Source organism: Oncorhynchus clarkii, chromosome 2, assembly GCF_045791955.1.
Source record: "Oncorhynchus clarkii lewisi isolate Uvic-CL-2024 chromosome 2, UVic_Ocla_1.0, whole genome shotgun sequence".
Taxonomy (NCBI): domain Eukaryota; kingdom Metazoa; phylum Chordata; class Actinopteri; order Salmoniformes; family Salmonidae; genus Oncorhynchus; species Oncorhynchus clarkii.
The window spans coordinates 17,626,218-17,647,053 of NC_092148.1; the positions used below are offsets into that span (position 1 = coordinate 17,626,218).

The window sequence follows — 20,836 nt, forward strand, 5'->3', positions numbered from 1 at the left end:
TGGGCCGTGTGTGAGTACTTTGGGACCGGGGTGGGGCCCACGGCAGCACCCGCTGCTTGTTGAGAAGAGTAAGAACTATACGTGCTTTCACGTCAGAGTCTCCATAAGTCTCCAATAACACCAGAAAAAGTTGCTAGATTTGTCGCTAGTCAATTTTTAAAAAGAATTGTCACTAGAGGGGTCTGAATACTCGCTAAATATAGTGACAAAGTTGCTAAGTTGGTAACACTGGTTAGTGAACCAGGCGAGTCATTCATTAGAGAAACCCAGGCTGTTGAGTCTGCCGACGAGTCGAAAGCCTTGGCCAGGTTGATGAAGGTCGATAATAATCATTGTATGGGGAAGTTGTATCCAGTTTATGAAGTTATGGGTCATTATGGTTGATAAAATAACATTTTAAAACACTAAATACAAATACCGGTGCAAATGAGTCATTGAATTTTTGAATGATTATGAACTCCACATAGCAATAAAAGAAAGCTATGTTGTAATTGCTTTCCCGTACACTAGATGGCAACCATACAGAAAGAACAAGCAAAGGATTTCCAGCAAAGAAGACGAAATTGGTGATTGTAATTGGTTGTTCAAAGCAGCAACGACGAAGTCCGCTGTCATCAATGGTATGTCACGGAAGTTCATTTGAGTCGTGACTCCAGCTTTAGACCGCAAAAGGTAAATTCTAGACATTTCTACATTTATTCCAATAAGCATATCGATATGTCTGTTTACCTCTCGTGAAGTTGTGCCTTCCTTTGCAACGTATGCTACACCTTTTCCCCAGTTGTGTTGCATGCTAACCGGCTAACAACGTTTACGGTTATTTTGAATGCATTGGGTAACTCCTGAGAACAGGTGTTGTGAGCGAAGACTCCTTCAAAACGAACGTTACTTTGTTCCATCTGATATTTTGCCGGTGTATTGTAATTTACAGTAAAACTGCACACAACCGAATGACTGCCTTTGGCCCCTAGTGTAATTTGTCATCATGTCACTGCTAGACATATGCTCAACTGGATCAGAGTGAAAACTGTCACTGACTGTACAGAAAGTATTTTTTTCAAGAAAGTACATTTCTCTTGTCTCTGAGTCTCCAGACAGCAAGCAGATTGAAAGGGGCTGTCATTATGTCATCATCTTATCAGGGGCCACCACCCAGACCCAACCCTCCTTCTCCACTCAAGATTAGTGGGAGACATGGGCTACAACTCTCTGAGTCAGTTATCTGTTTGATGAGTGAGAGACACCGTCATATTGTTTTAGTAACGGGCCCTTGTAGCTAACTAAACTCAACTCTGTGGTGAAGGAAGTTTCTGATTATCTCCACCCACGGAGTTGAGCAGGGACCAGGCTTTGTGGAAGTCAGTCTCTGACTACATCGATTCACCCAAGGTCAATACTTAAAAAAAAATGTAAATTATGAAACACTTACTGTGTACCTATGTTTGTCTTCTGTAGTTGCGTGCCTTTCTTTGTTCATGCTTTTTAACAAAACGTTGGTCAAATACAACCACTGACCTTTTCAACTTTTCTATTGCTCAAAAACATGCATTACCCTGCCTAATCTGAGATTCAATTGGCACATTTTAGAGCAACAGAAATGAGGAAATGGTCGGTGGTTGTATTTGACGAGCGTTGTATTACAAAGTATGGAATTCAGCAAACAGGCACGCAACTACAGAGGACAAACATAGGTACACGGTAAGTGTTTAACAATTACACTTTTTAGAAGTATTGGCCTTGAGCGAATCGATCTAGTCATAGCTGAATTCCACAAACCCTTGTTACTGCTTCACCCCGTGGGAAAGCTCATCTTCAAAAACACTTCATCATGGGGTCAAGTAGGCTTGGCCAGGCCTTTGATAGTTACCGGTCTGACAGTGTGCAGCTGTCCTTGTTTCCCCCCACTTTAACCAAAGCCAAGCTTGGTCACTTCACTGAAGTTTCTATTAACATTACTTGGCTTGCTCAGTTGCTCTTAATGCCATTTTCACATGGATGCTTGAGGGATTTGTGTGGTACAGAATAGACATTACAGCCCTGTTCTGTCCCATTGCACAGAGCTGGGCATCCTAGGGCTGAATGCAGAAGACGATGGCTGTCCTGGGAGGGGGGATCGGGGGCCTGTCAGCCTGCTTCCACCTCAGCAAGAGCCACCAGGTCTCCAAGGTAAATATCATTACCACAACTATCTCCACATATGCTGCAGGTAGACTACTACTGTAAGTCCAAACATACTGTAATTAAGCTGTTATTACACTATTGAGATTCCCACTAGGCCCTGCACAGATACACCATTTAGATTAATATCTCTCCCTGTCTGTCTGTGTAGATAGTGCTGCTGGAGGGGGATGGACGGTTCGGAGGCTGGCTAAGTTCAACTCGTAGGGAGGATGGAGCTGTGTTTGAACATGGACCCAGAGGGATACGACCTGCAGGAGCCGTGGGACGAAACACACTCAACATGGTAGGCACTGTAATGTGTGTGTGTGTGTGTGTGTGTGATTGATAGTAGGTAGAAATCTAAGTCTGTTTTCTACAGGTGGAAGAGTTGGGGCTGGAGAGCGAGGTCCTCCCAGTCACCTATGATCACGTGGCCTCTAAGAACCGTTACCTCTATGTGGGAGGCCAGCTACACAAGATGCCTTCTGGCTTAGGGTAAGGGGGGTAAGGATGAGTGATAAAATAGTACCACGTTAGACACAAACAGCTATGTTCATGCATTCACAACATGGTGAAATGAATCAACTGTAGGTAGTCTGTCTATCCAAGTCACCCTCTTCCTCCCTCCATCCAGTGGAGTAGTGCGTACAGTCCCTCCGTTCTCTCGTCCTCTGGTCCAGAGCGTACTGAAGGAGATACTGATCAGCAGAGGAAAGGAGGAGGATGAGTCTGTTCATTCCTTCGTGTCGAGAAGGCTGGGCACTGAGGTGAGATGGCATTAAAAACAATACCCTGCATGATGTCCACACAACTTCCACATCAGTTCAGAGTGACAGTATTCTCCTCTTCTCTCTCTGCAGCTTGCAGACATTGCCATCGACAGCCTGTGCAGGGGAGTATTTGCAGGGGACTGCAGGAAGCTGAGTGTGCGCTCTTGTCTCCCGCCACTCTACAACGCAGAGAAGGCCAGAGGTTCCATCATCTTGGGAATGTTGCTGGGCCCAGGTGAGAGAGAGTCCGCCACCACACCGACGCTACATAGGAATTCTGAATCTTAAATGTCCCCATAACAGTCATATTGCTGACCTGTCTAATTGAGTAGATGAATAACAAGTGTGACTGTCCCCCCAGGCCCTGGACCAGACGTACCCCCCTCTACCCTGACCAAGAGGGCTGCTCAGGAGAACTGGGCCCAGTGGTCACTGAAGAGGGGCTTACAGAACCTTCCGGAAGCCCTGGAGGAGAGGATGAGGAATGGGGGACGTGTAGAGGTGCACAAAGACACCCCTGTGATGGGGCTAAGTACTAATGGCACCGGCTGGGAGGTGAGAATGCTGGAGATCTGGGGGTTGGGACACATGTATGTGTACTGCCATTGCACTGGAGTTGTGGTATGTGTATTTTTAAGTTGTTCATTAAATCCAGTAAATGAATCAACTGATGTCTGTGCAATTTATTTTTTTTAACACAGATTCAACTGGAGGACGGCACCATCAAAGCTGATCATATCATTGCTGCTCTACCAGCAAAAGGTAAATTAACTTTTACTAAACTTGATCACTGAGCCTAAATCTTTTAACTTCACACAGTGATTCTTAAATTCAGTCCCTGCTGTTCTGCCTGTGGACCTGGAAGCCTGTGTGGTTTTGGTCTTCAGTTGTGCGTGTGTGTGTTGTTTTAGCTCTGGCCTCAGCACTTCTCACTGCTGCACAGCCCCTGTCACAGCAGCTACGTGAGATCGCCACAGTAACCGTTGCCGTGGTAAACCTGGAGTACGAGGGTTCCGTCCTGCCTGTCACGGTGAGAACAATGAAGCAATTTGTTTTGGAAGATTCTTTGTTATTTTCTATGGATATGCGTGTGTTTCAGAATGTGTGTATCTAATGTGAGTGTTGTCTTGTGTGGCCTCAGGGCTTTGGCCACCTGGTGCCATCCTCAGAAGACAGAGGTCTCCTAGGGGTGGTCTATGACTCTGTTCCCTTCCCCCAGCACAACCGCACTGGAGGACCCACCACCAGACTAACAGTAAGAGACACACAATATATATGTACTATATTCTCTCTCTCATACACAAACAATTACATAATGTGTGTGTTATAGGCCGTGCAAGAATGCTTTCCTATGTTAATAATGCACAGCATGGCAGGGACCAACCTTCCATGTATAAACTACAGTAGAACCCATCAAGATATACAGTGTTCCGCTCAGCGTAAATTATACATGCTTTAGACAACAGGATGACAGATCTCCAAGTCACTTACAAACACAGTCCAGCCTCAGTCAGGCTTATGGGGTCATGTCACAAGGAGGTGGTGGTGGTAGGAGTTTTCTGTTTGGAATACCCTGGTGTGGAAGACATATAACTAACTGCAAATAGCCTCTGGTGCCATGTGACTTGAATTCTACAACAAATGTCACTCCATTATTGATGTTCCTCCTCGCTGCCTTAAGACATTATTTGTTTACTGGGAAGATGCCTGTTTCTCTAGACATGTATGCAAACAGACAAGCTGCTGCCAAGGCAAATACGGTGCAGCCATCCGTGGGACTACGTCTCAGTAGCCCTGAACTAGGCTGTTGTGGAATATAAACTCAGCAAAAAAAAGAAATGTCCTCTCACTGTCAACTGTGTTTATTTTCAGCAAACTTAACATGTGTAAATATTTGTATGAACATAACAAGATTCAACAACTGAGACATAAACTGAACAAGTTCCACAGACGCGTGACTAACAGAAATGGAATAATGTGTCCCTGAACAAAGGGGGGGTCAAAATCAAAAGTAACATTCAGTATCTGGTGTGGCCATCAGCTGCATTAAGTACTGCAGTGCATCTCCTCCTCATGGACAGCACCAGATTTGCCAGTTATTGCTGTGAGATGTTACCTCACTCTTCCACCAAGGCACCTGCAAGTTCCCTGACATTTCTGGGGGGGAATGGCCCTAGCCCTCACCCTCCGATCCAACAGGTCCCAGACTTGCTCAATGGGATTGAGATCCGGGCTCTTTGCTGGCCATGGCAAATCATACACAGAACGAGCAGTATGGCTGGTGGCATTGTCATGCTGGAGGGTCATGTCAGGATGAGCCTGCAGGAAGGGTACCATATGAGGGAGGAGGATGCCCGCAGGTGTGATTTTCGGATGTACCGATCCTATGCAGGTGTTGTTACACGTGGTCTGCCACTGCGAGGACGATCAGCTGTTCGTTCTGTCTCCCAGTAGCGCTGTCTTAGGCGTCTCACAGTACAGATATTGCAATTTATTGCCCTGGCTACATCTGCAGTCCTCATGCCTCCTTGCAGCATGCCTAAGGCACGCTCACACAGATGAGCAGGGACCCTGGGCATCTTTCTTTTTGTGTTTTTCAGAGTCAGTAGAAAGGCCTCTTCAGTGGCCTAAGTTTTCATAACTGTGACCTTAATTGCCTACTGTATGTAGGCTGTTACTGTCTTAACGACCGTTCCACAGGTGCATGTTCATTAAATGTTTATGGTTCATTGAACAAACATGGGAAACAATGTTTAAACCCTTTACAATGAAGATCTGTGAAGTTATTTGGATTTTTACGAATGATCTTTGAAAGACAAGGTCCTGAAAAAGGGACATTTCCTTTTTTTTATGAGTTTTGTTCCATTTCTTCAGCAACGGTCTTATAGGTCCTTTAGGACAAAGGATGTTTGATGATTAATTTGTTATTTAACTGGCTGGCTGGCAGACAGACAGAGCTTTGGTTTTTGCCCTAGCAGTACACAGGTGATATATATTTTTTTTTTAAATCAACCTTTGATTATTTGAATCCGCTGTGTAGTGCTAGGGCAACAACCAAAATGTTGGACAGAGTTTGGGAAACCCTGCTCTAAATGGTTGGTGTCATGGCCTTACTGTGTACTGTCTGTGTTCCCTAGGTGATGATGGGCGGGGCCTGGTTCCAGGAAGTGTTTGGGAATCCAGAGGAAGTGACCGAGCAGCTCCTCCTGGACAGGGCCACCCAGGCGGTGACATCACACCTGGGCGTTACTACACCACCTATCTGGAGCGTCGTTGCACTGCTCAAGGTAAGACGTGTGAGCGAACTGTTTCACACGTCTTAATTTGTGTTTCAAGAGACTTGAATGAAAAGCCTCTTCTTGATCAATTTCATTCTTTAACCACTGTATCACCAGAGGTCCTCATTGGGCCCTGTATTCAGTTAGTATTCGAACCAACCAATGATGAATTCAGTTGAGCTCCACTATGTCATAACTTATCAATGTCCCACGGGAGCAAGACTGGAGCAAACCGATCAACAAGCCTGTTGATGATCACTATCTCACCGGATGGATGGCTCCTCAGTTTCTCTATTGGTCTTTCTCCCCATTCCCTCTATGGAACTGGATAGGCAAGATGGAGAGAGGCACTGGGATGTTAGATCCTCTTCCCCTTCTCCTACATACACATCTTCACAGACACACACTACCCTAAGTCAGCTACATCAGTATTCATAGTGCTGCATCTCCCGGTTTCTAGCTCAAATCCTGATGTTTCCCTTGCACCAAGTCATTCCCCCTGTTGTATGCTCAGATGTTCTTGTCATTTATTTCATCAGCACCAACAAATCATTTTCCATTTGTGTTATCTCTTCGCTCCCATGTCAACCAACAACCAGGCAGCAGAGATAGCAGGAAGTTTTGAGCAAGACAAATAGTTCAATTTGAATGGTATGGTCTGTATAGATAGACGACGCGATAATCACTTCCGAACTGACACTGTAGGGGAACAAATGTCCTATTTTTTTTTTTTTTTTACATTTGTTGACAGGATGGATTCATCATTCAGTGCTATCTTCCATAAATGTGATCTGAGTGCTTGCTTTCCTGTCCAGTCACTCTTAGTTTTAACATCCTCCACCATTTGTCGTCTGGTTCCAGGTCTGTATGTGCTTAGCCAACTCCTTGGCATTACGATGATAGTTAAGCGATGGCTTTAGCTCATACAGGTCTGAGATCAGGACCGCTAAATAATTGTCTTAATATGCAATTTATCTCCTCTAGGACTGCATTCCTCAATATTACCTTGGACACTGGAAACAACTTGGTAAGATGGGGACAGTCTTCATTTAATAGATTTGACTTTTTCTATTGTGCTGGGTATCTGATTGTGTGTTCTCTTATCTCTGTGCCCTGTACTGAAAAAAATGTCTAATTTTTATAATATACCTATCTACCGTGTATCTGTTGATTTGGGCTTGGTTTTTCTATCAACAGAAAATATGAGACAATACATCAGAGACCACAATCTACCACTTAGTCTGGCTGGGTCCTCTTATGATGGCGTCTCGGTCAATGATGTCATCTTCAGTGGACGGACGGCAGCAGAGGGCGGCCTTGTGGGAAAAGTCTAACCAGACGTTCAGGTTCCCAACCATGGATATGAGCTTATATTGTGAAAGAGATCTTGTTTTTTTTCCCTCATCGCATTGCGTTCTACATTTAGTTTTGCTTTTACACAACTGCATCACAACCGGCCATGATTGGGAGTCCCATAGGGCGGTGCCCAATTGGCCCAGCGTTGTCCGGGTTTGGCCGGTGTAGGCCGTCATTGTAAATAAGAATTTGTACTTAACTGACTTGCCATGTTAAATACAAATACTAATAAAAATGTACATACAATTTACTAGTCACCCTCTGCATTTAAGCCCTCTGCAAAGGGATGTCATTTTTTTGCGCAATATTCCTGATTTATAAGCAGCATATTTATGAAGTTTTCCATTTCTATCTCATTTGGACAAAGTACAGATTGATCCTCTAGAGATTATTCTATGTCTGAAACATCACCACTAGCCTGGAAACCACGGGTAACCTACAGAACAGTTCTCATTCTAAAAAAATATTGTTTTTGAAATCAAGGGCTGGATATAAGTCATATGTCGTCACTACGTAAAATGGAACCACAATCTGAACTGTTTTAACCTTACTTCAAGGATTTAATTTTCCATGCAGTAGTTCAAAATATTTTAGTTATGGTGCCTTTTTGCTAACAGAAATCACCACCCCTTCATGAATGTACAGGCATATTTAATGTGGGAGACATGTTAAAGATGTGATAATCAGTGGTGTGTATATCCCTACTCCAACTGTCCTTTCCAGCCATCCATTTTTTACCCTATCCTCTCTGTGAATATAGCAGACAAAAAATCTATTATTATTATGGTAAAGTATGTGCGCTGATGTTTCATCACCGTGGTAACAGAACCACACAGACTGATGTGATGATCTCGATATGGCGATCTATCATGTATTTGGAATCTAATTACGATATTGGAAACTTTAATTTATAGAGTGCATGTACAGTGGCAAGGGGATGACTTGATAATGTATTTTTATACACAACTTTATTATTTGGAGAATGTTGCAGAGCAATAAATATGATGCTTTATCTTGTCTGTCATGGACTGTCTCAGTGAAGGACAAATTGTCTGTAAAAAAAAAAAATGTTTGGCCTGCATCATGTCCTTTTTAACTGACAGTGAATACCAATATGTTTTACTACCCAATGCCCATAGCCAGGGTCCGAGGAAAGATCCTGCAGAGTAACCGCTTTACAACAGTGAGCTGATGACAGATTTAGGCCACAAGTCACTTCCCTCTGATCTGCTTCACTGAATGAAATAAAACAACTTGAGACCTTGAAAGTCAGTCGCATAAACGAGAGAGCGCTTTTCTCTCTGCTGCCTCTCCTTAAATATCTTGCGGACAGTTTAGACGCCAAATTTAGGGCGAGTCGAACTGAATATAAATGTTGAGCGGCCCTGGCACGGTTAAGAGCTAAGAGCTTTGCTTGACATACAAATTGGTTTCATGTAACCACTCAACGCTGGAGCAGACTTCCTCGTTGGTTTGGGGTCGAATTCAGGCATAACAGCGGCATCTCAAAGAAGTCCTCCACCTGCGAATCCGAGACCATTATTATTATTTTTTTCAGTTGTGGGTGTGGTAGCGAAGCAACCTTTATTTGCATGCAATTAACATGTATTAATATTCATTACAATTCCTCTCGAAAGTGGAATAACTGCTCTGGCGCACTGCATGAAAATGAGGTGTGCTTCATCAGCACCCCACCAAAAGAGTGGCAGAGGCTGCAGAACTATCGTCAAAAGTCAGACAGGGCGCACTAAATGGTTTCAGAAGGCACGCATGCAGCATTCTAAACAATGGCGGCTAGCCGTCGGGACCACCGGGACATTTCCCGGTGGCCTGAGGGTCGTTTTGGCTTGCCGTGAATAGTCAACTTGACCAGCGATAATATAGCAAACAGGAATGAGTTGACGGCGAATCCACGCATCAGGCTCGACTCTCACTCTCTCGCTGCAGTGTCCCCGCGCCCAAAATGACATCGCGTCTCTCCGCGACGCACATAACCGTCTACCTGCTTCTCTACGGATAACATTTTAGACAAGTCGCACGGTGAAATGGACGGTCGGAAAAGGAAAGGTGGAGTAGCGAGGCAGAGAAAAAAGAAAAAGGCCCTTGCCACAGACGCAGATAAATGCTGCAAAATAAGCTAAATGTTCGCCAGTAAGGGACCAGGTCAGTCAAAAACACTAGCTAAAACACACACACTGACACCCAGCATGGCTAGCTAAGTAGCCTATCTAATAATAGTGACACAACGGCCGGTAGCTGGAACAGTTTGCGCGTCTTACGTGTTCGTGGAGGAATTATATCATAGCAATGAGTGCAACATTACGATCATAATGTAACGACCCTGGGTTTATAAGCGCGGATATTGACTCTGCCACACGAGCATGTTTTTGGGGCACAGTCAATAGCTCGCAGTACTTCGGGCTTGAAGGTCGAGTGTTCGAGGCCTGCTCCCTGCCTGTTTTATTACAATAATATGGCATTGAATGCAATATGTTTCAACTAGAAAAAAAATTGTAAACCTAGACTATGGACTTGCCAGCATTCAGTCATGACATAAGCTAGGGAAAGTGCACATACACTGTACAGCGAACAAGGCTACAGTAACCTAACCAGAATACATCCATGAACGTAACACAGAAGTAGCCTGTGTGATACAGCACAGACAAAGATCATTAGAGCCATTAGTACCAGCATTACAAGTTACTACAATAATATGCAGCTCTGGGAAAAACTAAGAGACCACTCATAATTATTTCCCGAGCTGTATTAATGTATCCTACTGATATACTAATGATAGTGAGTATTTTCTTTGCAAAGGTGGAGAAGGAAGCAGCAGCACTAAAGCTTCACGTGCTCCTGCAGAACTGGAGATGGTGGTCAGTTCAGAGTCAGACTCAGAGCAGGAACCTTCAGGCACAACTTAAGAGCACAAACCTTTTATTTTTATTTCACCTTTATTTAACCAGGTAAGATAGTTGAGAACAAGTTCTCATTTCCGACTGCGACCTAGCCAAGATAAAGCAAAGCAGTGTGACACAAACAACAATGGAATAAACAAGTGTACAGTCAATAACACAATAGGGGGGAAAAGAAAGTCTATATACAGTGTGTGCAAATGGCGTGAGGAGGTAAGGCAATATATAGGCCATAGTAGCGAAGTAATTACAGTTTAGCAAATTAACACTGGAGTGATAGATAAGCAGATGATGATGTGCAAGTAGAAATACTGGTGGGCAAAAGAGCAGAAAAGTAAATAAAATAATACGGGGATTAGGTAGGTAGATTGGGTGGGCTATTTACAGATGGGTTATGTACAGCTGCAGCGATCTGTTAGCTGCTCAGATAGCTGATGTTTAAAGTTAGTGAGGGGAATATAAGTCTCCAGCTTCAGTGATTTTTGTAATTCGTTCCAGTCATTGGCAGTAGAGAACTGGAAGGAAAGGCAGCCAAAGAGGTGTTGGCTTTGGGGATGACCAGTGAAATATACCTGCTGGAGCGTGTGTTACGGGTGGGTGTTGCTATGGTGACCAGTGAGCTGTACCTAGCATAGACGTATAGATGGCCTGGAAAAAGTGGGTCTGGCGACGAATATGTAGCGAGGGCCAGCCGACTAGAGCATACAGGTCACAGTGGTGGGTTTTATAGGGGGCTTTGGTGACAAAACGGATGGCACTATGATAGACTGCATCCATTTTGCTGAGTAGAGTATTGGAAGCTATTTTGTAAATTACATTGTCGAGGATCGGTAGGATAGTCAGTTTTACGAGGGTATGTTTGGCACCGTGAGTGAAGGAGGCTTTGTTGTGAAATAGGAAGCCGATTCTAGATTTAATTTTGGATTGGAGATGTTCAATATGAGTCTGGAAGGAGAGTTTACAGTCTAGCCAGACACCTAGGTATTTATAGTTGTCCACATATTCTAAGTCAGAACCATCCAGGGTGGTGATGCTATTCTGGCGGCAGGTGCGGGCAGCGAATGATTGAAGAGCATGAATTTGGTTTTACTAGCATTTATGAGCAGTTGGAGGCCACGGAAGGAGTGTTGTATGGCACTGAAGCTCGTTTGGAGGTTAGTAACACAGTGTCCGAAGAAGGGCCAGATGTATACAGAATGGTGTCGTCTGCATACAGGTGGATCAGGGAATCACCCGCAGCAAGAGCGACATCGTTGATATATACAGATAAAATAGTCGGCCCAAGAATTGAACCCTGTGGTACCCCCATAGAGACTGCCAGAGGTCCGGACAACAGGCCCGAAGACTTTAGAAAAGCAGGGCAGGATGGATATAGGTCTATAACAGTTTGGGTCTAGAGTGTCAGCCCCTTTGAAGAGGGGGATGACTGCGGCAGCTTTCCCAATCTTTAACATATAATCGTTAACATAAACATGTAGGCTATGATTTCAGATTAATATGTGCTTTATTTATGAAATTATCAGTAGGACTGTAATCGGGGGGCATACAATTGATGACTACACAAGTAATACAAGTTTAAGTTTAGGTTATATACCATGTTAATCTCATTCAGCAGAGCAACCAGTTGTGCAGAGAGAAAGAGAGGTTCAGAGCCCAGTACAGGGAAAATAGAAAGGGACAGCGAAAGAACTGAAAATCCATTTGTATATTTTGGCCGTACTCAGTCCAAGGATTTTGACTTATTTTTCCAGTACCACCCAAAACAACCCCCTCAAAGAGTCATTCCCAATGTTTTCCACTCCAAAGATGGCACAAACAGAAAATGGCTGACATACAATGAAGAAACTCACTCCTTGTTCTGCTCAGTATGTCTTGCATTCGCAAAACCTCCAGCCAGTGATAGTGCATTTGTCAAAGGAGACATGCAGGCCTGGAAACATGCCCATCTGAGAGTACAGGAACATGAGAGAAGCAAGACCCATAGAGAAAGCGCAGAAGCTTTTTTCCTCAGAGCCAGCAAAGCAGACATCTCTACCCTTCTGAGTGATAAGCAAATGTCAGTTCAACGAGACCAGGTCAGAAAGAGGAGGCAGGTCATGGAACGTGTGATTGATGTTGATAAAGTTATTGGTAAATGTGGGCTTAGCTACAGAGAACACAGACACAAAGCTGCATATAACTTGGAAAACATGGGTGTCAATCATGGCAAGTTTCCTGAGCTTATATTGTTGCTAAGCAAATATGATGTCTGCCTACAATAGCATGTTAGTGGAGCATTGAGTAGAGCAAGAAGCAGATGGGAAGTAAAGGAAGAGGGTCCTTGGTAATGATGATGTCCAAAACAACACCAAATAAAGTAACTGAAGTCATCAGAATGTTGATTCAGCAGACAATTGCTGTTGAAGTGAGAAAGGCAGGGATGTTCTCAATACAAATGGACACAACACAGGATTTAACATCCAAAGATCCGTGTGCAGTAGTTTTGCGATATGTCACTGATGTTGTCCACAAGAGACTCATTGCGGTCATTGACTGTGAGTCATCGACTGGACAGTACTTTGTGGACCTTGTGAAACAGACCCTTGAGAAGATGGACATAGATATCAAACAGTGTGTTGGTAATGCAACAGACGGAGCAGCTAATATGCAGGGACAATACAGGGGCTTCTCTGCATTGCTAACAGGTACACATATGGTGTTACTCACATGTCCTCAACCTTGTGCTAACTGACACCACTGGGGCTGTTGTGGCAAGTGAATCCCTTTTCTCACTACTGAATGACATTGTAGTGTTCGTTCGAGATTCCTACAAGCGCATGAAGCTATGGGAGGAAACCAGTGAGGACAGGAGACACAGACAGCTTGATGTAATTGGTGAAACACACTGATGGTCCAAAGACGAGGCCTTGAGGAAAGTATTTGGAAGCTTTGCAAAGCGTGACCGTGCACTTTACACGGATGTGGTCATCACTATGGAAAGAATTGAAAGGATGTGACCATAAAACCTGCCATCCGAAGCAAGGCCCAAGGGTATAAGGATGCTCTCCTAGGGTTAGCCTACAAAATTAGCAGTCTGGTGGTTTGCGTGGCCTGGGATGGAGTCGAATTCCCGGCCTGAAGTATTGTTTCAGTCCGCCCCTGATTCTAAACAACATGGAACTCTGACATCGCTGACTTCCGACTTCAGTGCGTTCAAGACAATTGTGAGCTCCGACTTGGAAAATAATTTAGGACTCTCTGGCATCTTTCTAGAACTCCAACATGAAGATCACTGACGTCATGATTTGACCTCGTTTTTTTAATCGGCTTCTCACCTTTCGATCCTTCTCGCCAAGGCCAATCGCATCGCACCGAATGTGGATCTAGCATTCTAGCATTCGTCTGCCAATCGTTCAGTACGCTGTAGACTGAATGCTGACATTTTTCACGCGATTCTACGAATAGAAATTGGTGCTCAAATTACATTCCGAGCCCTTTGGTGGCAGCCCCATTGTGTTGGTTATCTAGGCTAGTGCCCCAATTAATCAGTATTTATATTTGCATTGGGGCAGGTAGCTTCCAGAGGCAGTTTGAAACTCGAGTGTTGCGACCGAAGACAGACAATTTTTACGAGCTTCAGCACTCGGCGGTCCCGGCGGCCTACCACTTCGCAGTTGAGACGACGTTGCACCTAGATGTTTCCACTTCACAAGAACAGCATTTACAGTTGAACGGGGTAGCTCTAGTAGGGCAGAAATTTGACGAACTGACTTGTTGGAAAGATGGCATCTTATGATGGTGCCACGTTCAAAGTCACTGAGCTCATCAGTAAGGCCATTCTACTGCCAATATTTATCTTTGGAGATTGCATGGCTGTGTGCTCGATTTTATACACCTGTCATACCCGAATCAACTAATTTGAAGGGGTGTATATATAGTGTATTACAGGTCAGTGACACATTTTTCAGTTCCATAATTCCTGCTTGTTTATCATCCCCCGGGTCGCTGGCTTCTGAATGAAAACAGACAAGCATATTGCCACAGCCGATTCATTGTAGGAATGTGACATGGCGGCGGGGTAGAATGTGGAACTGCATGAATGGAGCCCTAGAATTGTTGTTGAATCATTTGATGTTTGACCGTCTTCAAATTTCATCAGGACCATTTGGCGGACCGACCGTCCTCTCTTGGATTCCAGACACAATCTGCTTAACTAGCCTACTGCTTTTGGCATCCACTGTATGGAGAGCAGTGGCAACTGCTGCTGAAAACTTTAAAATGGTTCCGGACCCTGGCTTCCTCCACAGCGGATGGCCCTTGTCTCGAAGAGGAGGAGAGAAGTGATTGTGCTTCTATTTGATTAAAAAATCTATTGAGGAGGAAGTCAGGAAGACAATTAGATTTTTCCATCTATCTACTGTATTGCTCTCTCCAAGAATAGGCTGAAGGTAATTTCCTCGCTTTCTGTTCCCTGTCCATCAGTCTTAGGGCAGTGTGTCAGCATTTAAAATGATGTATGCTATCAAGAAAGTAAGATTTCATTTTAGATTTGTGAAGAAAGTTTAAAGTTGGTGGTTTGATTTTTGTAGCCAATGTGTTTGTCTTAAGTTTGTACTCTTTCTCCCTCTCTGACCCCTCTTCTTCCTCCTCTGTAGTTCACATGTTGGTGGAGTAGCAGGAAGCCAAGAGGGGACAAGACTGAGAAACAAGGTTAATTCTCTCCCCACCACCCTCTTAAAGGAAAATTCCACACAAAACAATGTTTTGGTATTGGTTTCATTAGTTCATTGTTGACATAGTCTCAAAATGTTTTGTTTGTCAGCAATCAAGTTTTCAAAATACGGGGATGATTTCTGTATTTTGAAAGTTACAAATCTTGAAAACTTGATTGCTGACAAGCAAAACATTTTATGACTACACTCTTAGAAAAAAAAAGGTGCTATCTAGGACCTAAAATGGTTCTTCGTCTGTCCCCATATGATAACCACTTGAACAACTCTTTTTGGTTCCAGATAGAACCCTTTTGAGTTCCATGTTCCATGTAGAACCCTACATGGAAGAGTTCTACCTGTAATCTATAAGGGAACCAAAAGGGGTTCTCATATGGGGACAGCTGAAGAACCCTTTTGGAACCCTTTTTTCTAAGAGTATCAACAATGGACTAATGTCAACAAGGGACTAATGAAACAAATACCAAAATATTGTTTTGGGGGGGAGTTTTCCTTTAATGGTGTCTGGCAAAGAGAAACGGCCATATCGGCGAGCCGCATGGCCGCCAACTCCAGACTCTCCTCTGGAATATAAAATTAGTCTGTGAATGCAACTTTCATTACGCTTGTGAAACGTTGAGAGGTGAAGTGATTGGAGCAGACCCCGTCTACGTAAATCAACAGCCTCTTCAATGTTTGTCCTCCCTCATCTGAATGGTTATACTGAAATGAGAATACTTGAAAGGTTATACTTTATTAGTTGATTTCAGTTTAAGTTTTAAGTCAACTTAATTGGTTGTTTTGCCTCACTTTGAAGAGTTTTGTTTTTCATTATCACAATCTGGTGGTTAGGCACCTGCTTTCACTAATTTAGCGCTAACCCTCTATCTTCTGAGGCGTCGACTAAATGAGCAAATTGTAATGGTTTACTGTCTCTCCTCTGTAACTGCCAATCAAATATGTATCCTTTCACTTTGCCTGACTATATTCCCTTACTGTGTCTCAATGAGAGAGATATATACTGTATATTTACTATTTCTTTACTAAAGCCTGTTGTAAAACATTCTGCATTATGAGAGAATCATTGACTTTCTGTGGGAGTGGAAAACAAATGAAGATGATTGTCATCAAGCTCTTAATTCTGTCGCTCTTAATTCTGCCTCCCTGCGTGAAGGTGAACATATGACATTTACTGCCCTTATCCAAAATGAGTTTTCCTTCCCTTTTTATTTAGAATACAAATATTGATAGCAGTTGGCCAATGTTGTCGACCACCTGGTTATTGCACTCGAGTTGGTATTAATATCGTTGTGAAGTCTGCGTAGGTGATTGATAGCTGGTGTATTTGCACTGTGTTCTTTGGAAAGTCAAAGGTCATAAAAAGGCCCTCAGGTGTTGTGCACTTAAGATTATCTGAGTACTACAGTAATTATGGGTGAAAAAATATTTGCAGCTGCCACAGTGGAAAGGGGAGATGTATTGCATTATATAATATGGTGGTGTGAACCATAACACATTTTCATAAAGCTGATAATCAAGAAGGTTTCGCTTTCTGAGTGATGGTTTGATTTCCATTTTGGCTGCTAGTTTTCTGTTAGCTCGAGATTGTATTGTGTTTCCCAATCAATCAGAACTGTCTAAGAGACACATCAGTGCTGTAACCTGTAAATGGCCATTTGTGTGGAGCCTTGTTTTCAGCTCAACCAACTCTCTCTGCAGGTCTCCTGACAGGTTCAGTCGGTCCAGCCACCTCTCTTCCTCCACACCGGTCGTATGATTGTAGATTCAGTTGGACTAGTTTGAGGAAAAATACTTTGCGCAGCTGCCACAGTCCGGGCTCTAAGAACAAGCCTGAGGGGAGATGTATTGTCTAGGAGGATTCAGTTGGACTAGTTTGTCAGTGCCCTGGACAGCCAGTTTATCTGGGCTTCCCCTCATAACCCACACTTTGTTTCAGTCAGACCATTACTATACAATGATCTCTGCTCTGCTGCAGTACACCGAGTCTGACAGGCCACACCATGGACAGGAGAGGAGAGAGAGAGAACTCTCCCTCTGAGCCTCATTAGGGCTAGATTATGTAAAATACTGGGGAGCTAACTGCTTCACTGCAGCCGAGCCTGATTGCTGGGAGAAGAAAAGGACCCCAGCAGTCGTAGAGTGGATATGGTCTGCAGTGCAGCACATGAGATGAAGTTTCTCAGCAATTAAAACCAAAGACAATGTCCCACTCCTTTGAAATGCGGCTAAGAGGTTGCCGTTTCCACAGCCCTTACCATCTTATCCATGTTTAACATGCAATCAAGACAGAGGGAAGGAGAAAGACCATTCCCACTCGGCACACACTGGTTGAATCAACGTTGTTTCAATAGATGTTGAGTTGATGTCTGTGCTCAGTGGGTTGTGACGGTTGTAAATGTATCTAGGCACTTGACTCATCAACATCGCCCTCAAACCCCCCGTTGAGTGCTGTTGGGCTGTGTGTGTTTAGTGGGGTTATATATCACTCTCCCTGTTTCCTTTCATGTTAGGGATCATATTGACAAACTTATTACCACTGCATGCAATTACCAGGCCGTCTGCGAGGAACATAAAAAACACTGTTGTCGAGTTTGCAGCCAACCTCTTCATAAACATGATCCACAGGAGTCTAATTAATCAGCTAATAGCATTATCTCTGTCTGAGAGAGAGAGGTGCCATTCATGTGTGACAGTCTCTCTGCTTTTTACCCAAGCTGCCTACACTCACTCTGGTAGATCTGAAATAATAATGGATTTCCCTCGTCTTTAACGTGTGGTTTTACTTCCCGTTAATGAATGTGTTATCATCACCCTTAATCCGCTTATCCAGCGCCCCTCCCACCATGCGTTACTAATGGTCCCTAATCATTACTCCTTTTTCCCTCCTCCACTCATCTTCTCCTCCACTCATCTTCTCCTCCACTCATCTTCTCCTCCACTCATCTTCTCCTCCACTCATCTTCTCCTCCACTCATCTTCTCCTCCACTCATCTTCTCCTCCACTCATCTTCTCCTCCACTCATCTTCTCCTCCACTCATCTTCTCCTCCACTCATCTTATATATATTTTAGAGGCCGTAAGTGACTGATGGAAATGGAGACTAATTGAAGGGAAAGCCATTCGGGATGTTTCCAGAGGGAATGAGGAAAAGATATGAACAGTTTCAATTAGACACCCTGCCACTCACCCTAGCCAACAGCCCCCATCAGGACTCATGGAGTTTAACCCTGGTGTAGAGGTGAAGACCGTGATACCATACATTACTAACTCACTATCTCTCCTGTATGTCCTTTGAATCAGGAAAGAGGGTCTATTGTGTGTGTGTGTGTGTGTGTGTTGGGGGGGGGGGTCCAGAAAGGCTCAGAGTACTCTTTATAAAATATATTTTTATTTGATGCTCCATGATGCTCTATGGCAGGGGTACTCGAGTACTAATTGAGAAGGTCTGGTCACACAAATGTCCTAAGTAGCAAAGATCTGAATGGATAGTCATTTATCAGCATAGTAACAAGCCCCCACCTCACAACCCATTCAACCTCAAACTGTTCACACCCCTCATGTTGGCAGAAAGAAATTGCAGTATTAAAGCTAATTTCCTGCAATTCTACACATTTTGCCATTCCTTATGTGTGTTCATATACCAGAGGTCGAAGCTCAACTGAGTTCCCCAAAAAAAGACAAAAGTGTCCGCAGTCCACCTGTTGAGCATGGCTGTAATGGTCTTCATGTAAGACTCCATGGACTGTAGAGTAGTGCTTTTAACAGCCATATAATAACTCCAGCCGTGTGGTTGGAATATAGGAGCAGCTAGGACATCAATGGCAGGTATTATAGTTAATGAGTGGTGTATGTTTCTCACATTAAATGACTCCTGAGACCCTGAGTATCCTACGTAGTGCTGCTGTGGTAATCTTGCTCCACACCGTACCAAATGGATACCTTACTGAGTGTACAAAATATTAGGAACACTGTCCTAATATTGAGTTGCACCCTATTTTGACCTCAGAACAGACTTAATTTGTCGGTGCATGGATTCTACAAGTTGTTGAAAGTGTTCCACAGGGATGCTGGCCCATGTTGACTCCAATGCGTCCCACAGTTGTGTCAAGTTGGCTGAATGTCCTTTGGGTGGTGGGCCATTCTTGATACACACGGGAACCTGTTGAGTGTGAAACCCAGCAGCGGTGCAGTTCTTGACACTCAAAACGGTGCTCCTAGCAACAACTACCATACCCCATCAAAGGCACTTCAATCTTTTGTCTTGCCCATTCACCCTCTGAATGGCACACACACAATCCATGTCTCAATTCTCAAGGATTGAAATTGTTTGTTAACCTGTCTCCTCCCCTTCATCTACACTGATTGAAGTGGATTTAACAGGTGACATCAATAAGGGATCATAGCTTTCACCTGGATTCACCTGGTCAGTCTATGTCATGAAAAGAGCAGGTGTTCCTAAATGTTTAGCACACTCAGTACGTATGACTGTGGGAAATGGATTTGATGCAGTTAGAATAAGGAGCGCAGCCAGGATGTCAGATAACAGAGCGGACCTGAGTCCCCACCCTGCAACGTGGCCCCAGCCCCAACTACACTGGTGATGTCAGATAACAGAGCGGACCTGAGTCCCCACCCTGCAGCGTGGCCCCAGCCCCAACTACACTGGTGATGTCAGATAACAGAGCGGACCTGAGCGGTGTTTGTGTAGCTTTATTAACGCTTTTCTACCACAGTTTGCACCGTCCCTGTGCATCACTAACAGGATAATCAACTTGTTTATCCCTGAATGAGGCTGAGCAAGATAGATGGACACATATTGCAGTACACACACACAGGTATATGCACAGCACGGGCACACACACAGGTATATGCACAGCACGGGCACACACAGGTATATGCACAGACACTATGCAGACATACACAGGGATGGAGGTATGATTAATTCCCTGTTGGATCCACCAAGTGCTGTAGATATCAATCTTTTCATTTTGAACTACAGCAGAATTGTTTCAAGTCACCCAATTGAGCGCTGCATTATATTACTATGGGATTAAACAATTATTACGTTTTCTTGCTATGTTAACTCAAAAGTTAGAAAATGTCCAATTTAAATGCTGTTTTGTATTTTCCTCAAACTGGACCATCCCAAACATGACTAATCTACATCAAACAGCCTCTGTGAGTTGAAGCAGCGACTAGCTTTCAAGTCTTTGAAGATATTTCTGAAAATACTCTCCTAAATCTGTATCTCCTGAGAAGCTGTGCTAGCAGTGGCTTTTCTGTTGACTTTGTGCTTAGCCTGGAATCTTTAAGTGTAGTGCTGCGGCTGCCTCCCCCATCCTCTCCTTAAGCCCTTCTGTGGCTTCAATTCAGTTCCTGTCTGGCTTGCGGGTGAGGTTAAAATTGCTATTCTTAATCTTTAAGTACCTCTGATATCAGCCAGGGATTTTTAATAAAACTCACTGTGACCTAAAGGCTTTATAAAACACCCACCTTTTCTGTTTTCATATCTGGCCATTCTAGTTTCATTACTTCATTCAAATAATTATAATGTAAAGTAAGGCCAAACCAAGCCTCCTGATGATCTCTTCAACTGTCTCATTTGTTTGAATGAAATGTAGCCCTATGGGTGTTTTCATCCAGTGTAA

At 43.8% G+C, this 20,836-nt stretch overlaps 1 protein-coding gene across 3 annotated transcripts; it reads left to right on the forward strand.

Annotated features, from left to right (window-relative positions):
• The first annotated feature begins 568 nt into the window (after positions 1 to 568).
• LOC139423454 (protoporphyrinogen oxidase-like) lies at positions 569 to 8,576 on the forward strand. Of its 3 annotated transcripts, none has more exons than XM_071175100.1 (13): positions 569 to 672; positions 2,059 to 2,166; positions 2,330 to 2,464; positions 2,540 to 2,655; positions 2,795 to 2,927; positions 3,021 to 3,165; positions 3,292 to 3,485; positions 3,632 to 3,692; positions 3,842 to 3,960; positions 4,072 to 4,185; positions 6,068 to 6,217; positions 7,193 to 7,235; positions 7,406 to 8,576. In XM_071175100.1, exons 2-13 carry the CDS (start codon positions 2,080 to 2,082, stop codon positions 7,540 to 7,542), a joined length of 1,434 nt encoding a protein of 477 aa, XP_071031201.1. In that variant the 5' UTR covers positions 569 to 672; positions 2,059 to 2,079; the 3' UTR covers positions 7,543 to 8,576. The 3 variants fall into 3 exon arrangements, 2 of the variants coding, with proteins under 2 accessions (XP_071031201.1, XP_071031202.1); XR_011635859.1 differs by lacking the exon at positions 569 to 672 and adding an exon at positions 6,960 to 7,069 and having other exon boundaries at positions 1,696 to 2,166; XM_071175101.1 differs by lacking the exon at positions 2,540 to 2,655 and having other exon boundaries at positions 643 to 672; positions 2,841 to 2,927.
• The last annotated feature ends 12,260 nt before the right edge of the window (positions 8,577 to 20,836 follow it).

What these genes read in the sequence shown, in the direction of transcription:
- LOC139423454 (XM_071175100.1), top strand. Translation starts at nt 2,080, where the DNA reads ATGCAGAAGACGATGGCTGTCCTGGGAGGGGGGATCGGGGGCCTGTCA. An exon ending in AGAGCCACCAGGTCTCCAAG is followed by an intron (nt 2,167 to 2,329) that starts GTAAATATCATT and finishes CTGTCTGTGTAG; the next exon opens with ATAGTGCTGCTGGAGGGGGA. An exon ending in CGAGAAGGCTGGGCACTGAG is followed by an intron (nt 2,928 to 3,020) that starts GTGAGATGGCAT and finishes CTCTCTCTGCAG; the next exon opens with CTTGCAGACATTGCCATCGA.